General features: G+C 47.9%; 2 protein-coding genes across 11 annotated transcripts in view; one reads left to right on the top strand and one right to left on the bottom strand.

The window, feature by feature from the left end:
• The window catches only part of ANKRD16 (ankyrin repeat domain 16), a 28,945-nt gene extending 22,579 nt beyond the window's left edge, over positions 1-6,366 (bottom strand). For all 7 annotated transcript variants that reach the window (XR_004664499.3, XR_010113153.1, XM_034929889.3 and 4 more), the window contains exons 1-4: positions 5,471-6,366; positions 4,277-4,497; positions 2,158-2,200; positions 403-511 (exon numbers count right to left, since the gene is read on the bottom strand). Coding sequence is in view for 5 of the 7 variants with exons in the window: in XM_034929889.3 (XP_034785780.2) it covers positions 403-511; positions 2,158-2,200; positions 4,277-4,497; positions 5,471-5,784 (687 nt within the window). In the remaining 2 variants the exon portion in view is untranslated. The remainder of the gene's footprint in view (positions 1-402; positions 512-2,157; positions 2,201-4,276; positions 4,498-5,470) is intronic.
• Positions 6,367-6,655: 289 nt separating this feature from the next.
• Positions 6,656-16,456, top strand: part of FBH1 (F-box DNA helicase 1) — a 47,445-nt gene continuing 37,644 nt past the window's right edge. The window contains exon 1 of one of the 4 annotated variants that reach the window (XM_008953114.3): positions 6,656-6,788. In XM_008953114.3, the coding sequence (XP_008951362.1) occupies position 6,788 (1 nt within the window). In that variant the 5' untranslated portion in view covers positions 6,656-6,787. Of the gene's footprint in view, positions 6,789-11,503; positions 11,636-16,456 lie in introns of those variants that run through there. The other 3 variants (XM_008953116.3, XM_055092383.2, XM_008953115.6) reach the window with 3 other exon arrangements.

Consider the following 16,456-nt stretch of genomic DNA (forward strand, 5'->3'; position numbering starts at 1 on the left):
TTACAGGCATGAGCCATCACGCCCTGCTCTCAAAAAAGGGCTCTGTAATCAAAAAGATGGTTATGATTCAATGTTCCAGGCTCTGGTGCCAAAAGCACTATCAGCAGAGACAGTTTGTTGTTGTTATTGCTATAAAACAGCTACCATTTACTGAATATTTTGCTAACTGCTTTATGTACATTATATTATTTAATCCTTGTAAAACTTTCTGAAGAAACTACATTTCTCTCCATTTTACAGATGGGAACACTGGTGCTTAAAGAGGTCACCAAGTTCCAGAGAGAGAGTTTGGAGGGGCTGGGGAATGGAACCTGGGATCTGAGTAACAATGTGCTCTGCTTAACCTGTGACCTAAAATTTACAGAAAGAACCAAAAGAATAAAAACACAACCATTTTTATACCCCATGTTCATCGAGGAGCAGCCTAGCGACGTCGATGTGACCACACTGGATTGCGTCCATCAAGGCGGTGACGCCACAGTTGTCTCTGTAGTCTGGTTCATATTGGCACCTAGAGCCAAAACCCCAAGTAAGAGCTGAGAAAATTCACCACCTCAAACCCAGGGGACAGTTGACACCTGATCACCTGCAGGTGAACTGCATGTGCGCAAATGACCTGTGAGTGTGGAGCTCTCTCTATTCTCCCCCATCTCAGTGTCCGAACTGAGCACTAAGCCTGCAGGAGCGTGATGGTCCTCCCTAGCAGACCCGCTGCTCCTCTAACCTTCTCCATCCCATTTGACAGCACTTGGTCTCTTCAGCTTCCTGCACCAGAGACCTGGAAGCCACCCCTTGCCACTGCCTTTCCCGCATCCTTCATAATCAATTGATTACCCCCATCCTTCAATTCCACAGCCAAAATATTTAAGACATCTGTGTCTGAGCTGGGCACAGCGGCTCATGACTGTAATCCCAGCACTTTGGGAGGCCGAGGTGGGTGGATCACCTGAGGTCAGGAGTTCAAGACCAGCCTGGCCAACGTGGTGAAACCCCGTCTCTACCAAAAATATAAAAAATTAGCCAGGTGTGGTGGCATGCACCTGCAATCCCAGCTACTTAGGAGGTTGAGGCAGGAGAATCGCTTGAGCCTGGGAGGTGGAGGTTGCAGTGAGCTGAGATTGCACCATTGCAGTCCAGCCCGGGTGACAAAAGCAAAACTCCATCTCAAAAACTAAAAAAAAAAAAAAAAAAAAGGAAAATCCTCAATGTGGCTGATAGCATTCATTCTCCCACCCCTTCACTGTTCAGGCTCAGCATATTCTAGGCGTCTTTTGTTTTCTTAAATGTACCACAGTTTTTCCTGGTTCGGAGCATCCGTGGGTGCTGTTATTGCTGTCTGGAATGCTCCCTTGCCTCCTGCTTTCAGCTAATTTCTTTTTCTCCTTCAGGTCACAGCTTAAACACTGGCGCTGAGATTCTTTACTCTTAAGCCAAATTGGGTCTTCCCATTATTTGTTCTGTAGGGATCCTGCAAGTCCTTGTAATGCACAACAGACTTTCGGAACTCCTTCATGGTCTGTCTTTCCTGCCAGTTTGTGAGTTCCAGGAGGGTAGAAACTACATGTGTCTTCTTTCTGTTGTGGCCCTTGCACCTGGTACAGGGCTTTATTTTTTTATTTATTTATTTTTTTTTGAGACAGAGTCTTGCTCTGTTGCCCAGGCTGGAGTGCAGTGGCGCGATCTCGGCTCACTGCAAGCTCCGCCTCTCGGGTTCACGCCATTCTCCTGCCTCAGCTTCCTGAGTAGCTGGGACTACAGGCGCCCACCACCACGCCCGGCTAATTTTTTTCGAATTTTTAGTAGAGACAGGGTTTCACTGTGTTAGCCAGGATGGTCTCGATCTCCTGACCTTGTGATCCGCCCGCCTCGGCCTCCCAAAGTGCTGGGATTACAGGCATGAGCCACCGAGCACTAAATGAATGTATAAATGCTTGTTGAAAAAAATAGAGAAATGGATGATTTTGCCACTGAAAACATTTTCCCCAGATATTTGTTATTTTTGTTTCATATTCTTTATCTGCTATGTCTTTTGTTCATTTTTCTTTTGAAAGCCTAATTTTTTTCTTAAAAATGTGTCTGAGCTCTTTATGTAGCACTGATATCAACTCTTTGTCATAGTTAGCAAATATTTTCCCTGACTTGCTGTATTGTTCTTACCTCTTAAGAAGCACCTTGACTGCCTCCAAATGGCCATGCATTGCTGGGAGGAGAAAGAAAGCTGAGAATTAGAGCTTTTTAGTGCACACATAAAATGCTTCCTGCCTCCTGGCTTTGCTCTCTGCCCCGTTCTATTAGTGATAGCTTACAAGAAGGAGTCATTAAATTGGGTACACAGTTACCGCCCTACACAAATAAATATTTAACTGGATAAAGCGGTAAACAATAATGTTTTCGCTTTATATGTACACAGCCAACACTTGATTATCTTATCTTCACGTGCACTTTCATGGGAAACTTTCAATCCTAAAGTTACACTTCTGTGCTGTGGATCCCCAAGACTAGTCCATTTTTGCCCAGGAAATGCAAAATATTGTAACAGTAATCCATGGCAAAATAGCCTGGATTTAATTCCCCTACTAAAAGTAACTATACTCAAAGGTCATGACTATTTGTCTTCCACTATTTTGGGTGAATGATGGAGTGCTGATTGTTTCTCCAGGAGAGAAACTGGTCAAATGATTCATGAGCTAAAAAAAAGTTTTCTACTTAGTTGCGAAGTTTTAGAAATGATTCCTTGGTCCCTAATTGCCAACTGTGACTCATGCCTGTAATCCCAGCACTTTGGGAGGCCAAGGTGGGTGGATCACTTCAGGTCAGGAGTTCAAGACCAGCCTGGCCAACAAGGGGAAACCCCATCTCTACTAAAAATATGAAAATTAGCTGGGCATGGTGGCATGCGCCAGTAATCCCAGCTTCTCGGGAGACTGAGGCACGTGAATTGCTTGAACCTGCGAGGCAGAGGTTGCAGTGAGCTGAGATCGTGCCACTGTATTCCAGCCTGGGTGACAGAGCAAGACTCTGTCTCAAAAAAAACAAAAGACAAAAAGCAACACTATAAAACATCACAAGTGATGATTTTTAGAGAAACTAAAAGCCCTCTATCCTAATCAATGTACTACCTAGAAAGCTACAAGTTATTTTCTGAATTTCTTAATCTAGACTCTTGAGCTCCTTAATATCTAACTTCTGAAATTACAGTAATTTTACTTTTTACTAATTGTTTTCTTTTTACTTTCTTCAAACAAATGAGCAAATTGAAACTTTTTACTAAAATAATCTACAAATAGATAATTCAGAGTTAAGAATCACTACTCCAAATAATAAAAACTGTAACCCAAATTTACATTAGATGTTATTGGGCCAAGGTATTTAATTATGAGTATCTATATTTATTTAAAAGTATAGCACTATGGTAGGTGTTACTAAGGCTATGAGGATATATATTTCCCTCCTGCCTTTAAGAGTAACAATGTAAACATGATAAAGAAAATAGCACTAACCAGTTATTTTGTGCTATGTGCCAAGCATTGTCTAAAGGATTTACATACATCATGCTCTTTAAACTCTACAACAACCCTGAGACATACCATCACTGACATTATTATTTGGTTGATGAGGAAACTTGCTCAAGAGAGAGACTAATTTCCTTGCCCAAGGTCAAAGATATGTGCTACAGAACCAGCTCATGGGCAAATACTCTAGGGAGGATAACACAGATACACACGAAAAATAAACTAATACCACAGCATGCTAGCCAAGTTATGTTAACTTTAGAAATTGATTATATGCCAAAAGGCCCCTAGATGCTTTTTTTTTTGAGATGGAGTTTTGCTCTTGTTGCCCAGGCTGTAGTGTAATGTAGGGCAATCTTGGCTTAGTACAACCTCTGCCTCCTGGGTTCAAGCCATTCTCCTGCCTCAGACTCTGGAGCTCCCCAGTAGCTGGGATTACAGGCAGCCGCCACCACGCCCGGCTAATTTTTTGTATTTTTAGTAGAGACGGCGTTTCACCATGTTGGCCAGGCTGGTCTTGAACTCCTGACCTCAGGTGATCCACCCGCCTCCGGCCTCCCAAAGTGCTGGGATTACAGGCGTGAGCCACTGCACCCGCGCCCCTGCCCCCACCCGCTCCCCCGCCCAGATGTTCTTATTCTCTGCCTTCTGTTTTCCAAAATCCTCCTTTCCCCTGAAGGTGACCTGAACAAGATGCGGTTGGGCAGTGCTGGGTGAAGCAGCCACATGTGTGTACTGCTCACCTGCAGAGCTGTAGGCTGTACCTGCAGTATGCAGAGGAGTCCTTCTAATTTTGCTCTCTGTCTTCCAGGCACCTGGGCAAACAGTGAGCAGGTACTGGAGGATCAGAGGGTCGCCTTCTCGACTGGCAATGTGGAAACTGTTCCAGCCATCTTTGTTCTTCAGGAGCGGATTGGCGCCATGTTCCACCAGCTCCTGGATCACCCCCAGGTTCTTCCTTGTGCAGGCCATCATCAGAGGAGTCCTAAGGCCAACCAGGAGAAGTTGTCAGATGGAGGCAGCTGAGACATTAGAAGCCAGGGGCCAGGTCTTCAAAACACACACATCCTTGGCACAGATGGAAAACCTAGAGGATTCAGGGGTCTGGCAGGCAGGAAAACAGCTTTGACCGGCAACCTCTGTGCCTTCTGTGAGGACCCTGGGAGAAATAATAAGGGGAAAATGATTGTAACGAACGTGTACCTAGAGGAGAGGGTGCCTGGGAGACAAAGCAGCTTATAAGCTAGTTCACAGGATAGCAGTGAATTGGAGCAGAGCTAAGGAAACCCACAGACAACCCTCAACACATAACGAAGTCTATTCCCCTGCCCCAGTGGGGAAGATGTACTTCCCTATGTTCCTAAAGATGTTCACGCCCTCTGATGAACCTGACCTAGTGAGTACTAAAATCAGTGTCAATCTAACAAACGAAATGCAATTGGCTTGTGTGATGGTGGAGCAGAGTATCTCTGACTGTGGTGGTTATGCAAGGCTGCACGTATGTGATACAACTGCACTGTGCTCTACACACACAAGCGCGTGTATAACTCAGCAATTCTGGATATTGATTGGAGCAATGTCAATTGAAACAATGCATTGGTGCAGAAGTAACTTAGCTAAATGTCCCCAGAACATCGCATCCGGAAGCTATCTGTATAGTGCACACACTTCATTGTTTGGTAACATTCTCTTTGGTTATATTCTACACTATTCCGTGCTCTAGAAAGGGAGGTGACTGCCCCGACCAGTTAACCCACAAGGGCAGGAACGAGGGACTCTGCAGGTCATCTGCGTTATAAGGGAAAGTTGGGTAGGAGGTCCCTGCCGCTGAGCAGGCCTGGGGTGAGAACTAGGAGCTGAGAACAGCTATGGTGTCCAAGGGGACGGAGAAGCACAGGGAACTCGCTACGACTCTGCGAGTAGAGGGGAGGCGGGGTGTCTTTCCGCTCCACACCTACCAGTCGGCCTTCTTCAGGCAGTCGACCGCTGCCCCCCGGCCCAGCAGGTAGCGCACGCAGTCTCGGTGGCCCATGGAGGCCGCCTCGTGCAGAGGCCGCTTGTAGTCTCGGTTGGTGGCCTCGATGTCCATGCCCCAGGCCTCGGCCAGATAGGCCAGCACGTCCCGATGCCCGTGGCGCGCGGCGCAGTGCAGGAGGGTATCCCCGGCCGGCCCCGGGCAGCCCCCGGCCGCCTGCAGCTCCTCCTTCAGGGCGCGCAGCCGGCCCTCCTGCACCAGCCTGCAGAGGCGCCGCGGGTCCCCGAGCTGGGCCATCGCCGCGGGTCGGGCCGGGCTGCGCGGGGCGGCGGCGGGCGGGACACCGGCGGCCGGGCAGGGAGAAGCCGAGGGCGAGTGGGACTTTCCGCCTCTTCACGCAACCTGCCCCGCGCGCCCCGAACCCGGCAGAACCGCCCCTCACGCCCCCGGCTTTGTCCCCGGCAGAGCCGCCTCCTCACACCCCCGGCCTAGTCCGCATGCGGGCTGCCCCCTCACAACCCCGGCCTGCCCCGCGTGGGAGAAGCCGCGGTCCCGGGCACGGGGCGGTTTTTCCTCAGGGACGGAGCGGTCCGGGATGAGCACGGAGGGGCCTGGGGATCCGAGAGCGCTGGCGTCCGCCGTCCTGGAGCTGCAGCGGCCCGTACGTGATTCGGGACTGAACATGAGAGGGAGTGGGGCGCGCCGCTACACCGCAAAGCCCCAAAGTGGAGGGTCCGGGAGGGCGCGCACAGCCTCGCCCGGCGCCGTGCAGGGTGGCTCCTGAGGCAGCCAGGCCCAAGCGTGACCTGCCCCGCACGCGTCCTCAGGGCCGCCCCAGCCTCCAGCCCCTGGGGGCCGGCGTTCCTGGGCTCCGCCCCCGTCCCCGCCCCCGTCCCCGCCCCTCGACAGTTGCAGCTCCGCGGGGACTCGGGGAGCTCGAAGGAACTCTGGGAAAGTTTCCCGCTCCGCCCCGGCCCGAGCGGAAGCGCGGATGGGGCGTGGCCCGGTAGCTGTGGCCGCGCCCCCACCGATTGCGCATTTCGATTGGCGTTAGTGGCCGTCCGTCAGCACGCCCCCTCCTGTCTCGCGTTCCGATTGGTCGTGGGGGCCGTCTGTCCGGCTCCGGCGGCGGGCGCTTCCCGGGGCTGCGGCGGGGCGGAGCTCGCGGAGGAAGTCGGCGGGCGTCTCGGGCTCCAGGTCCCGGCCAGAGGAGGAGCTCGCTGCCGGGGGACGCTGGGCTGGGCGGCCGGCGGCGCGGGCCCGGCGGCGGCGGCAGCGGGGTCCGGGTCCGGAGCGCCACAGTGCGTGAGGCCGCAGACGTGGCAGGGAGTGTGGGAGGGGCTCCGCCGTGTGGAAAACTTAAACTCCGGGGTCCTGCGCGGGGGGTCCGGGCCCGGGGTGGGGCAGCGGGGGCCCCGGGGGCGCGAGGCTGGGCTCGGGCAAGCGCGGGCGTGGGGGCTCGGCCGCCCGGGCCGTGGGCAGGTGGAGGGTGCGGCGGGGGTGCGCGGGGGAGGCCAGGGCGCTAACTGAACTCGGTCGGGAGCGGCCCCCGCGCTGCCCCCCGAGGCCAGGAAGGCGCAGCGTGTGGGTCCTCGGGGCTGGAGGGGCAAGCGCGGGGACGTGGCCTCGGCTGCTAGCAGGCCAGGCTTTCCCGTCTACTCTGACGTTTTGACCTTGGGCAAGTCATTTTTCGCTGCCCTCTGCCCCTGTGTCATCGGTAGCTTCTCTGCCCCTCCTCTGAGCATGGGAAGCCTAAGGCGATGTGGGAGGCCTGGCGCTGGTGGAGGGCACGGCGAGAGCTGGGCAGGCTGTGGGTGATGGAAGAGATCAGTAGGTGTTGGGTTCCTTACCCGATCTGATTAGGTGCCAGTCACTTAACCTCTCCATGTTTTCGATTCCTTTAGGGAGTAGAATGGGAGTAGCTCCTATTTGCCAGGCCTAAAAACGAGTGCCGTTTACATTTGTTATTGCACTCTGTGGTCCGAAGACAACCCTATGAGGCATCAGTAGGGTTTTACAGGTGGGGAAGTGGAGGCCTAACCAAGTCAGTGACTTTCTTACAGAATTATAGGTAATAAAGTCTTCTGGAAGGCAGGATGGTAGCATGTGTTGAGTGTTCGCCAGCGTCTGCCCCTGTGGTAAAATGAGCGGAGATAAATGAAAAGACTTCTGGAATGGGCCCATGAAGATAAGTCCGTTTTACTCATCAGCAGATTGAGTTTGGTTAAGGTAACAGTGATGTGGATAGCCGCTGGAGACAGAACTAGTCCAAGTACCAGCTTTGCTCAGGTTATTGTTCTGTCGTGCCTTGTCACTCCAGAAAAAGAAAAAAAGGAAGGCACAAAAGTTGTTTGAAATGCACAAAAGTGTAGGGCGTGCCAAACAGTGTTCTGCTGCCGTTGAAGTTAGTGCAAATTGGAAGTTGAGGCATCTGGTAGCTTCATGCTTTTTGCTTTTACCCCCGCCCCTCTCCCAGTTTCAGATGACTATCTTCCTTGAATTATGTCTCTAGTTTCCCTGTTTTTTAAACATAATTGGGACACACGGGTTCACAATAGGTTGGAATATATATATATATATATATTTTGAGACAGAGTCTCGCTCTGTTGCTCAGGGTGGAGTGCAGTGGCACGATCTCGGCTTACTGCAACCTCCCCCTCCCGGGTTCAAGCGATTCTCCTGCCTCAGCCTCCCGAGTAGCTGGGATTACAGGCGTGCGCCACCATGCTCGGCTGATTTTTTTGTATTTTTAGTAGAGACGGGGTTTCACCATGTTGGCCAGGCTGGTCTTTAAACTCCTGGCCTCAAGTAATTCACCCAGCTCGGCCTCCCAAATGCTGGGATTACAGGCGTGAGCCACCGTGCCTGGCCAGGTTGGAATATTTGAACCCAGGATAATTGGTTACTTCATTGGTGTTGCACATTCAATTCTGCCTCTTGTGTCTTCTCTATGAACCTTCTTTGTTCTGTATCCCCCTTTGGATAACTAAATGATAATGTATGTGAATCTGTCCCGCAGCTCCTGTGATTTTCTGAGGCAAAAGCTTGGTCTAGAGGGGCGGGATCTGAACAGTAAGCTAATGGATGGAGCTGTTTCCTGGGTCTTGCTGTTTTCCGGTTGGGCTGCTCATTTCTTTTGTGCAGACTTTTGGAGGTTGTGGTCTGGCCTTTACAGTCACGTCACATGTAGTTGTCATTGGCACCGACTTGCTCCTTGGCTGTCTTTCCTTTTCCTCCTGTTTTTCATGGGTATGCTGTTCAGCATGCCCATTGGTACACTGATCATTTGACAGGTTTCGTGATTTGTGAGTGTGTGTAGACACCACTATTGGTATTAGATTTAGAATTCTAATTTTGGGTTTGTTGACATCATCTTTTTGCTGCTTATCTCATTCCTCTATCCCTCCTAGGCTGATTTTATTTGGAAACTGAATTTGGATTCCATCTTTGCCTTTCTGGCTGTGAAATTACCTACTTTTAGAAAGCATCTCAAATCTTATATCTGTAACTGTCATTCACATGCCTTTTGAAGACCAGTCTCAGATTTCAGAGGACCTCCTGGAGCATAAACATGGTATTCCACAGATAACTTAAAGCCAGAAATTATTTTTAAAACTAGGACTTTCAGCCTCCCTCTCACTCCGGGGGAAAAAGTGATTAAAACACAAACACTGTTTCTCTTTTATTCCTTAACGTGGTTAATGACATTAACATCTCTTTGAATGTTCTACTAGAAATGCCAGTTATCCTTGTTGCTCTTTATCTTTTATCTTTCTGTCTTGTCAAACAAAGCCATGTTCTTATGCACCTGCAGGGTCTGCTACTCTCAGGCCTTTGCCGATTCTCACATAGGTTGATATGGTGGCTTTCTGAGTTGTTTTCCTGACAATCTCCATGTCTCTCCACCTTCTATCCTCTCTGCCGAGTCACTGCCCTAAAGTGTAAATTTGATTGTGTAATGACCCTGCTTTAAAAATTGGATGAGGCCGGGCGCGGTGGCTGACGCCTGTAATCCTACCACTTTGGGAGGCCGAGGCAGGTGTTTTGCCTGAGCTCAGGAGTTCTAGACCAGCCTGGGCAACACGGTGAAATCCTATCTCTACTAAAATACAAAAAATTAGCTGGCTGTGGCGGTGTGCACCTGTAGTCCCAGCTACTCGGAAGACTGAGGCAGGAGAATCACTTGAACCTGGGAGGCGGAGGTTGCAATGAGCCGAGACTGTGCCATTGTACCCCAGCCTGGACCACAGACAGAGTGAGACTCTGTCTGAAAACAAAAAACAAACAAACAAACAAAATTGGATGATACCTTGAAGCCCCTACCTGATAAAGTCCAATTTCTTTTTTTGAAGCCCAATTTCTTTATCATTATGTGTAAGGACCTTTGTAGTCTGTGGCTCCAAATTCCTTTTCCAGCCTTGTCTCCTGTCATTCCTCATCAGGGAACCTCTTGTTGTGATGAAGCCCAGCTTTCCTGCCACTCTAGTGCATTGTTAATGCCTCTGTATTTTTGCACACATTGTTTCCTTCCGCCTTACTGAATCCCATGATTCTTTCAAGACTCAACTCTTCGTGAAGCCTTTTTCAACTTGCCTAACTCTATTTATGTTTCTTTACTATCATAACACTTCATGCATGCATTTATGTAGTTGTTATATTACTTTATCTTTAGTAACTTGTGTTTGTTTTGGTAGCTGCCTTATGGGTAGGCTTATTCACTTTTGTATCACTAATGTCTAAAATAGCATTTAACACCAAGGATACCATAAGACAAAGCTCTCATGGAGTTTAAAATGAATCTGGGACATAGCAGATACGTAAAAGTAGTTGTGGAATGAATTGACTGTAGAAAAAGCCTTTCAAATATATAAAATTATATTCTAGACCATAAGTAGTGATCTTTCTCTTGTTTTTCAAACATTCCTTCCTTTCTTTAGGAAAAACATAGAATGGAAAGCCCAGCCCATCCTTGTTGGCTGTCATACACAAGTGCTGTCTCCAAGGGAGTCACAGGTGTCTCAGATGTGAGAGGATCCCGGGGAGATTGAGCTTACTGCCTGGGAACTTTTGGATTTCTGGAGAAGCAGGCTGTGGTAGCCTGGCTCTGCGTCAGTGAATACCTGGGAAAGGAGCTGGAGCTCTATTTTGCTTGCTTTCTGCATTCGTTTCTTTTAGAGCTAATGGGGACACAATATTTTGAAGTTTTTCCATTTCGGGTCTACAGCATTTAGTGGTATTTTCCTTATAGTTATGTTTTCCAAATACTTCTCAATTTCTTTGGTTCTGACATTTCACAATGATTTAAAAAAAATGTAATATGGAAATTAAACTCGAGGTTTTCAGAAGCTGCTTTCAAGGTGTCTAGATACAGAGTGAAGAATGTCACAGTAGGAAGTGCACTGGACTAGGGGAGTCAGGAGACCCGGGTTCTTGTGTTGGCACCATCACTCATGAGCTACAAGGTGACTTCAGGCGAGTCCTCTCTGAGCCCCAGCTTAATCATGGCACAATTGTAGGATTGCTTTGAGGGTCAGACGAGAATATAGGAAAGAACTGCAAAAGCTGTAAAGCACTTAGGAGCTCTGGGAGAGTTGAGAGCTTCAAAGCCAAGGAAGACAGCCCACACTTTAGAAGAAGTGCTGCAGCTGCACATTTGTTCGTTTAATCAGGAATTGTTTATGAAGCAATGTGTGTTACATGCTGGGTGTGAGTACCTCTCTACTCCTTCCCACTAGAGCAGAGAGCTTTTAGTCTGGGATGGAAGATGTATTAAATACAGACTTATACAAATAATTGTTATTAATATAATATGTAATACAATGCAATTAAAAACAATAATTTGTATAAGACACATGTTAAATGCACACTTACACAAAGAATTGTTACAAGTATCTCAGATGTACAGGGCGGTTTTATTCCTGCGAAGTGCTTCCTGGCTTGACTGAATACTTTTATGGTGCTGGAGTTGACAGATAACACAGTTAACTGTTGAAATTGGGCCATTCCCGTTTCACAGGCTGCCATTGGACCTGTCAAGTGCCTGAGTCATGTGATAATGGGCTACATTGCGCAGGGCCCCTGGGCCATCTCCACAGGAGATGCCAGAGGACGAGTGCCCACTTGCTGGTCTTCACAGAGCACGCTGAAAGTAAGAGGCATGTGGGAAACTGACCAGGGCGGTTAGCTGACTCCAAAATTGTCCAGATTAGCAAAACTGCCCTCTGTGGATCTTTGTTAAAGTTGGGTATGGTATTATAGCAGTTTCTCCAGTCAGGTACCTTGTACTAGCGAGTCAACTTGATTTTTTTTTGAAAAAGCAATTATTTAATAATAATATTTACTTCCAGGAATTCTAGGTACTTATTGTCTTCATCTTGTCCATTTAGGTCTGTAACCTAAAAGTTTTAAAGGACTTTTTGGTATGAATTCTGATTAGTAAAGGTAGAGGAAGAAAGGAAATTATTTGGTATCCATTTCAAATGATCCTGAATGGTCAGGGTAAGCTTTGCTGCAGTGACAAATAGATCCAGACATGTAATGGCCTCACAATAGAAGTTTATTTTTCAATCCCATAACAATCTAAGGAGGCTACAGGTCATGGTGGTGGTTGGAGTTTGTGTGTGTAGGTGTGGGGAGGGAGGGTTCTTTTTAAAGCAGTAGTCCGAGGATTGAGGCTGCTGGAGGCTCTTCTATTTTGAACACCCGGCTTCTAAGGATGTCCTGGGAATCAGCTTCCCAGTTAAGGGGAAGAGGAGAAGAGTGGAGGGCAGGTCTGGAAGAGGCGTGTGCTGCTGCTGCTCCCATTGCATTGGCTGGCACCCAGCGGTAAGGTGACATCCACCTGCACGCAGGACTGGGAAGTATAGCCCAGCTGTGTGCTCAGGGAGAAGAGCAACAACATTCTTTGCAGCAAAACCTGAAACACTCAGTTTCACTTTCTGTGACTTGTTTTGTAAGTTGTTTTCAATAAAGAAGATTAAAAAAAGAAGCCAGGCAAATGAAAGCATAGGGGAGGAGTGGCAGACATGCAGTTCTCACTCTGCGACTGCAGGAGTGTCTCTTGTTTCCCCCTTGTGCACTTTGAGGAATGAGGGGATAGACGTGGTCCCTTCCTTTTAGTTCCCCGTAGCAGAGTTCTTGTAAGGACTCGTTCAGGGGAGACTGATAAGGGTCTCATCTCCATCAGGGGACCTCACCAGGGCGTGGAGTGGGTCAGAGTGGGCTGGGAGGGGATAGACTGTCATCAAGGTGAAGAGATTTGAGGGGTGGTGGAGGGCTAAACTCCAGATCTGACCACTTCAAAGTCAGCAAAGGCCAGGGATTGCTGGGGTAGGGCTAAAAGCTGAGGGTTAGCAAAGAGAGGTGGGTCCTGGAATAGGGACCCCTGGGGTGGAGGACAGAGAAGTCACACTGTTAGAAAGCCATCACAGAAAAGGCAGTGTGGGAATGAGCTTACTTAAGCCTAGGGAATATTCGTTTGACAAAATGGTTTGTGTACATTCTGGTTTTTCTACCCTGACACCTGAGGGCTCTTAACACATTTCTGTTGGTCATTGTGGAAGAGAGTGTCCAAGGGTGGGAGCACAGATGCCGAATTTGGTGTGTAGGAGACCAATTTCAACAACTCTGGGGGCCTTGTAGAGTTTGCAAAGCCCCCCCCCGTAAGTGATTCTAATCTCTCTGCACCCACAAGAACCCCTAGTTTAGACACAGCTTCCCTTTATCTGTGGTCATTCACCACAGATAATTTCATTCCCTAAAGAATCACAAGCAGCTTCTAACAGTAAATGCCCTTTACAGGAGGTGTAAAGTGCACTTGCTGTGTAGAGAGGGAGGCATACCATGAGCTTTGCGTGACTCAGGGAAGGAGGATTTTTATGGAAGAAGTAGCATTTGAGCATTCTTATTTTGATAAAGTTATTTTTGAACTGCTTTTTAAAAAGGTATATTAATAAGAATAGAAGGGTGATTAGAATTCTAGTGTAGTGTTTTGGTTTTATTTTTAACCATTTAGCAAGAACATTAATGCTATTAAAACTGATGTGCCTTAGGAGACCCTCAGATTGGTGTGGTAGTCACATATTTCTTCTGACGTTTCTGTTGCTAGGTGTTGACATAGATTTAGAGATAGGTGTTGTCACCCTCAATGTGGGTGGCTTGAGTACTTACATATATATTGTCTCATTCTCTGAATTCAGCATGGCAGGTTATTATAATCCTCGTTTTCATAAGCAAGGCTTTGGCGATGAATATACCTGCCAAGTGTGGGTCTTCTCCTGCACCCCACAGCCTCGGAGGGGCTTTAAGGGAACATTAAGTGTAAAGCGTGTAATTGCAGAGGAGGTGGACACAGGGCTTCTGCGGAGGAGGTGGACACAGGGCTCCTCCAGAGGAGGTAGACACAGGGCTCCTGGCTCCCAGTTCAGAGCATCACAGCACCTCTCCCTGAGACCAGAGATACAGTTTAGTTTTCCTGACCTCCAGCTGACGTTAGAAAAGTTATTTTTGATACATATATCCAATAAGTCCAAGGGGTGGGGAAATCCAATAAAAGTGTTAATAAAAATCCAATAAAAGTACCAGCTCTCCCGCCAGCCAAACTATGGCTGGTAACGCCATTCCAGTTATATAGGTTACTTATCTTAGTGCACAGAGGCCAGATCACCAGTCTAAGCGCCCCTCCCCCGGTACCGAACCTCAGTTCCTCCCAGGGTGGCTTCATGCCAGAACATACTGGAATATACCGGGACTCCCTTGAAGCAGAACACAGTGTTCCAACACTCCCATTAGCACTTTCTGTTACTCCTGTGTCTTTGATTTCTGCAAACACTTAATCTTCGCAACAAGCATTTTGGATTCAGACGTATTTTCTGAGATAAATACATAAATAAAAATCTATCCTGTTCATATTACCTTTTCCAAAGCAGTTCCCTTTGGGACTGAACATTTTTGATGTTCTGTCATCAGTCTGTTGTGAGCTACCAGGGAGGTCTCCCTGTGGGAGCAGTTCTGTAGTATATTCCTAGGGATTAGAGTGTAGGCTCCTGGACCTCCCAGCTGACTTCTTCTCCCTGCTCCTCATCCTTCTTGACCCACTCAGTATTCACAGAACGTGTGCTGCCTCAGTCCATTCGGGCTGGTATAACAAAATACCATAACTGGGCCGCTTATAAGCAGAAGTCTCTCTCACTCACAGATCTGGAGGCTGGAAGTCTAAGATCGAGGTGCCAGCAGATTTGGTGTCTGGTGAGGGCCGCTTCCTGGTTCATAGACGGCACCTTCTCTTTGTGTCCTCACATGGTGGCAGGAGTAAGGGAGCTCTCTGAGACCTCTCTTATAAGGGCACTAATCCCATTTGTGGGGACTCCACCCTCGTGACCTTATCACTTCCTAGAACCGCATTTTTTTTTTTTTTCTTTTGAGACACAATCTCTCTCCATTGTCCAGGCTGGAGTGCAGTGGCACAATCTTGGCTCACAGCAACCTCCACCTCCCGGGTTTAAGTGATTCTTGGGCCTCAGCCTCCTGAGTAGCTGGGGTTACAGGTGCCCACCACCACACCTGGCTAATTTTTATATTTTTAGTAGAGATGGGGTTTCACTATGTTGCCAGGCTGGTCTTGAACTCTAGACTTCAAGTGATCCACCCACCTTGGCCTCTCAAAGTGCTGGGATTACAGGCATGAGCCACTGTGCCTGGCCCAGAGCCCCACCACTTCATACCATCACCTTGCAGGTGAGGATTTCAGTGTGTGAATTTCAGGGACATGAACGTTGAGTACATGGCACAGACTATATGTCTGGCCCCACGCTATCTACGTACAGAGTTACAGCAGTGAACGAGGTGGGCTAGCTGCTTACCTTGGGGCATGCTTACTGTCTTTTCGACTCAGGCATGTGATTGAGACCTCTCCATCTCATTGATGGTCATTATCAATGCACCGTTGTTACAGTGAGGTGGCTGCAGAAGGCTTCGATAAAGCCATTCTTACATACTTCACAAAAAACGTTCCAGGGTTCACCCTGCATGTGCAGGTACCTCTTCTATACAAATCTGCCAGCCTCTGTTTGTAGCTGTTTCCAAAAGCCAAATGTAGAAGGCCATCATAGATTTGGGTGGGCATCAGACCCTTCAACTGAGCCTGATTTTCTCACTGGTTATGTGCCTTTTCGTTGACTTTCAGAAGCCTTCGGTACCTGACACACCATTCAGCTAAGCAGGCCTGCAGCTGGCCTGAGGTCCTGGGTCTCAGATATGAGTGGTTTGATGTTGATCTTGCTCCTTTGTGATTTTTTGTTTTGTTTGTTTTGTTTTGTTTTGTTTTTTTCCTTCATGATTTTATCCATGAAAGCTTTTCTTCTCCAGGCCATTGTGGCAGTAGATGTTCACCTCCTATTTAAGTGAGATATTCACTCTTGGTAACTTTCTTTAGTGAGTGTCTCCAGTTATTTATTTTATTTTTTTCCTTTTTCCTTACCCTTCATCAGGACACATAGTATCTCCAGTTCTAATTGTAGATACTGTACTGACCAGCTCTGAAGCAATTGGGACTGTTTGAGGAGAGAGAAAAGCAGGCATGAGTCCACTCTGTTGGATCTATAGGGCCTGTGGATTTGCTGCCTGGAGTCCTGCAGCTGCTCCTGCTGTTGAGCATTGTGTGGGGCACCTCACCCAGGATTTTCGGGTGTTCTGGAAGCCATGTTGCCGCTCTACCTGTCTCTTTTGCAGATATGCCCAGAGGTCCCCATTCAGGCAAAATAGTCCTTGGGTTATATTTGTAATATGAAGGGTTTTGAACACAGGAAATAAAATTTCATGTCTTACTTTTTAAAAAGAGAACAACAAGACTTTGTTTTCTTTCCAATGTAGAAAACTTCAAATTTAGTTTTTAATATAGAGAAACTTCACATCCATACTTTGTTTCTGTGTGAATAAGATGATTTGCTGTTGTTTTCCTCTAAATAAACTG

Source organism: Pan paniscus, chromosome 8 (genome assembly GCF_029289425.2).
Source record: "Pan paniscus chromosome 8, NHGRI_mPanPan1-v2.0_pri, whole genome shotgun sequence".
In the NCBI taxonomy this organism is placed as follows: domain Eukaryota; kingdom Metazoa; phylum Chordata; class Mammalia; order Primates; family Hominidae; genus Pan; species Pan paniscus.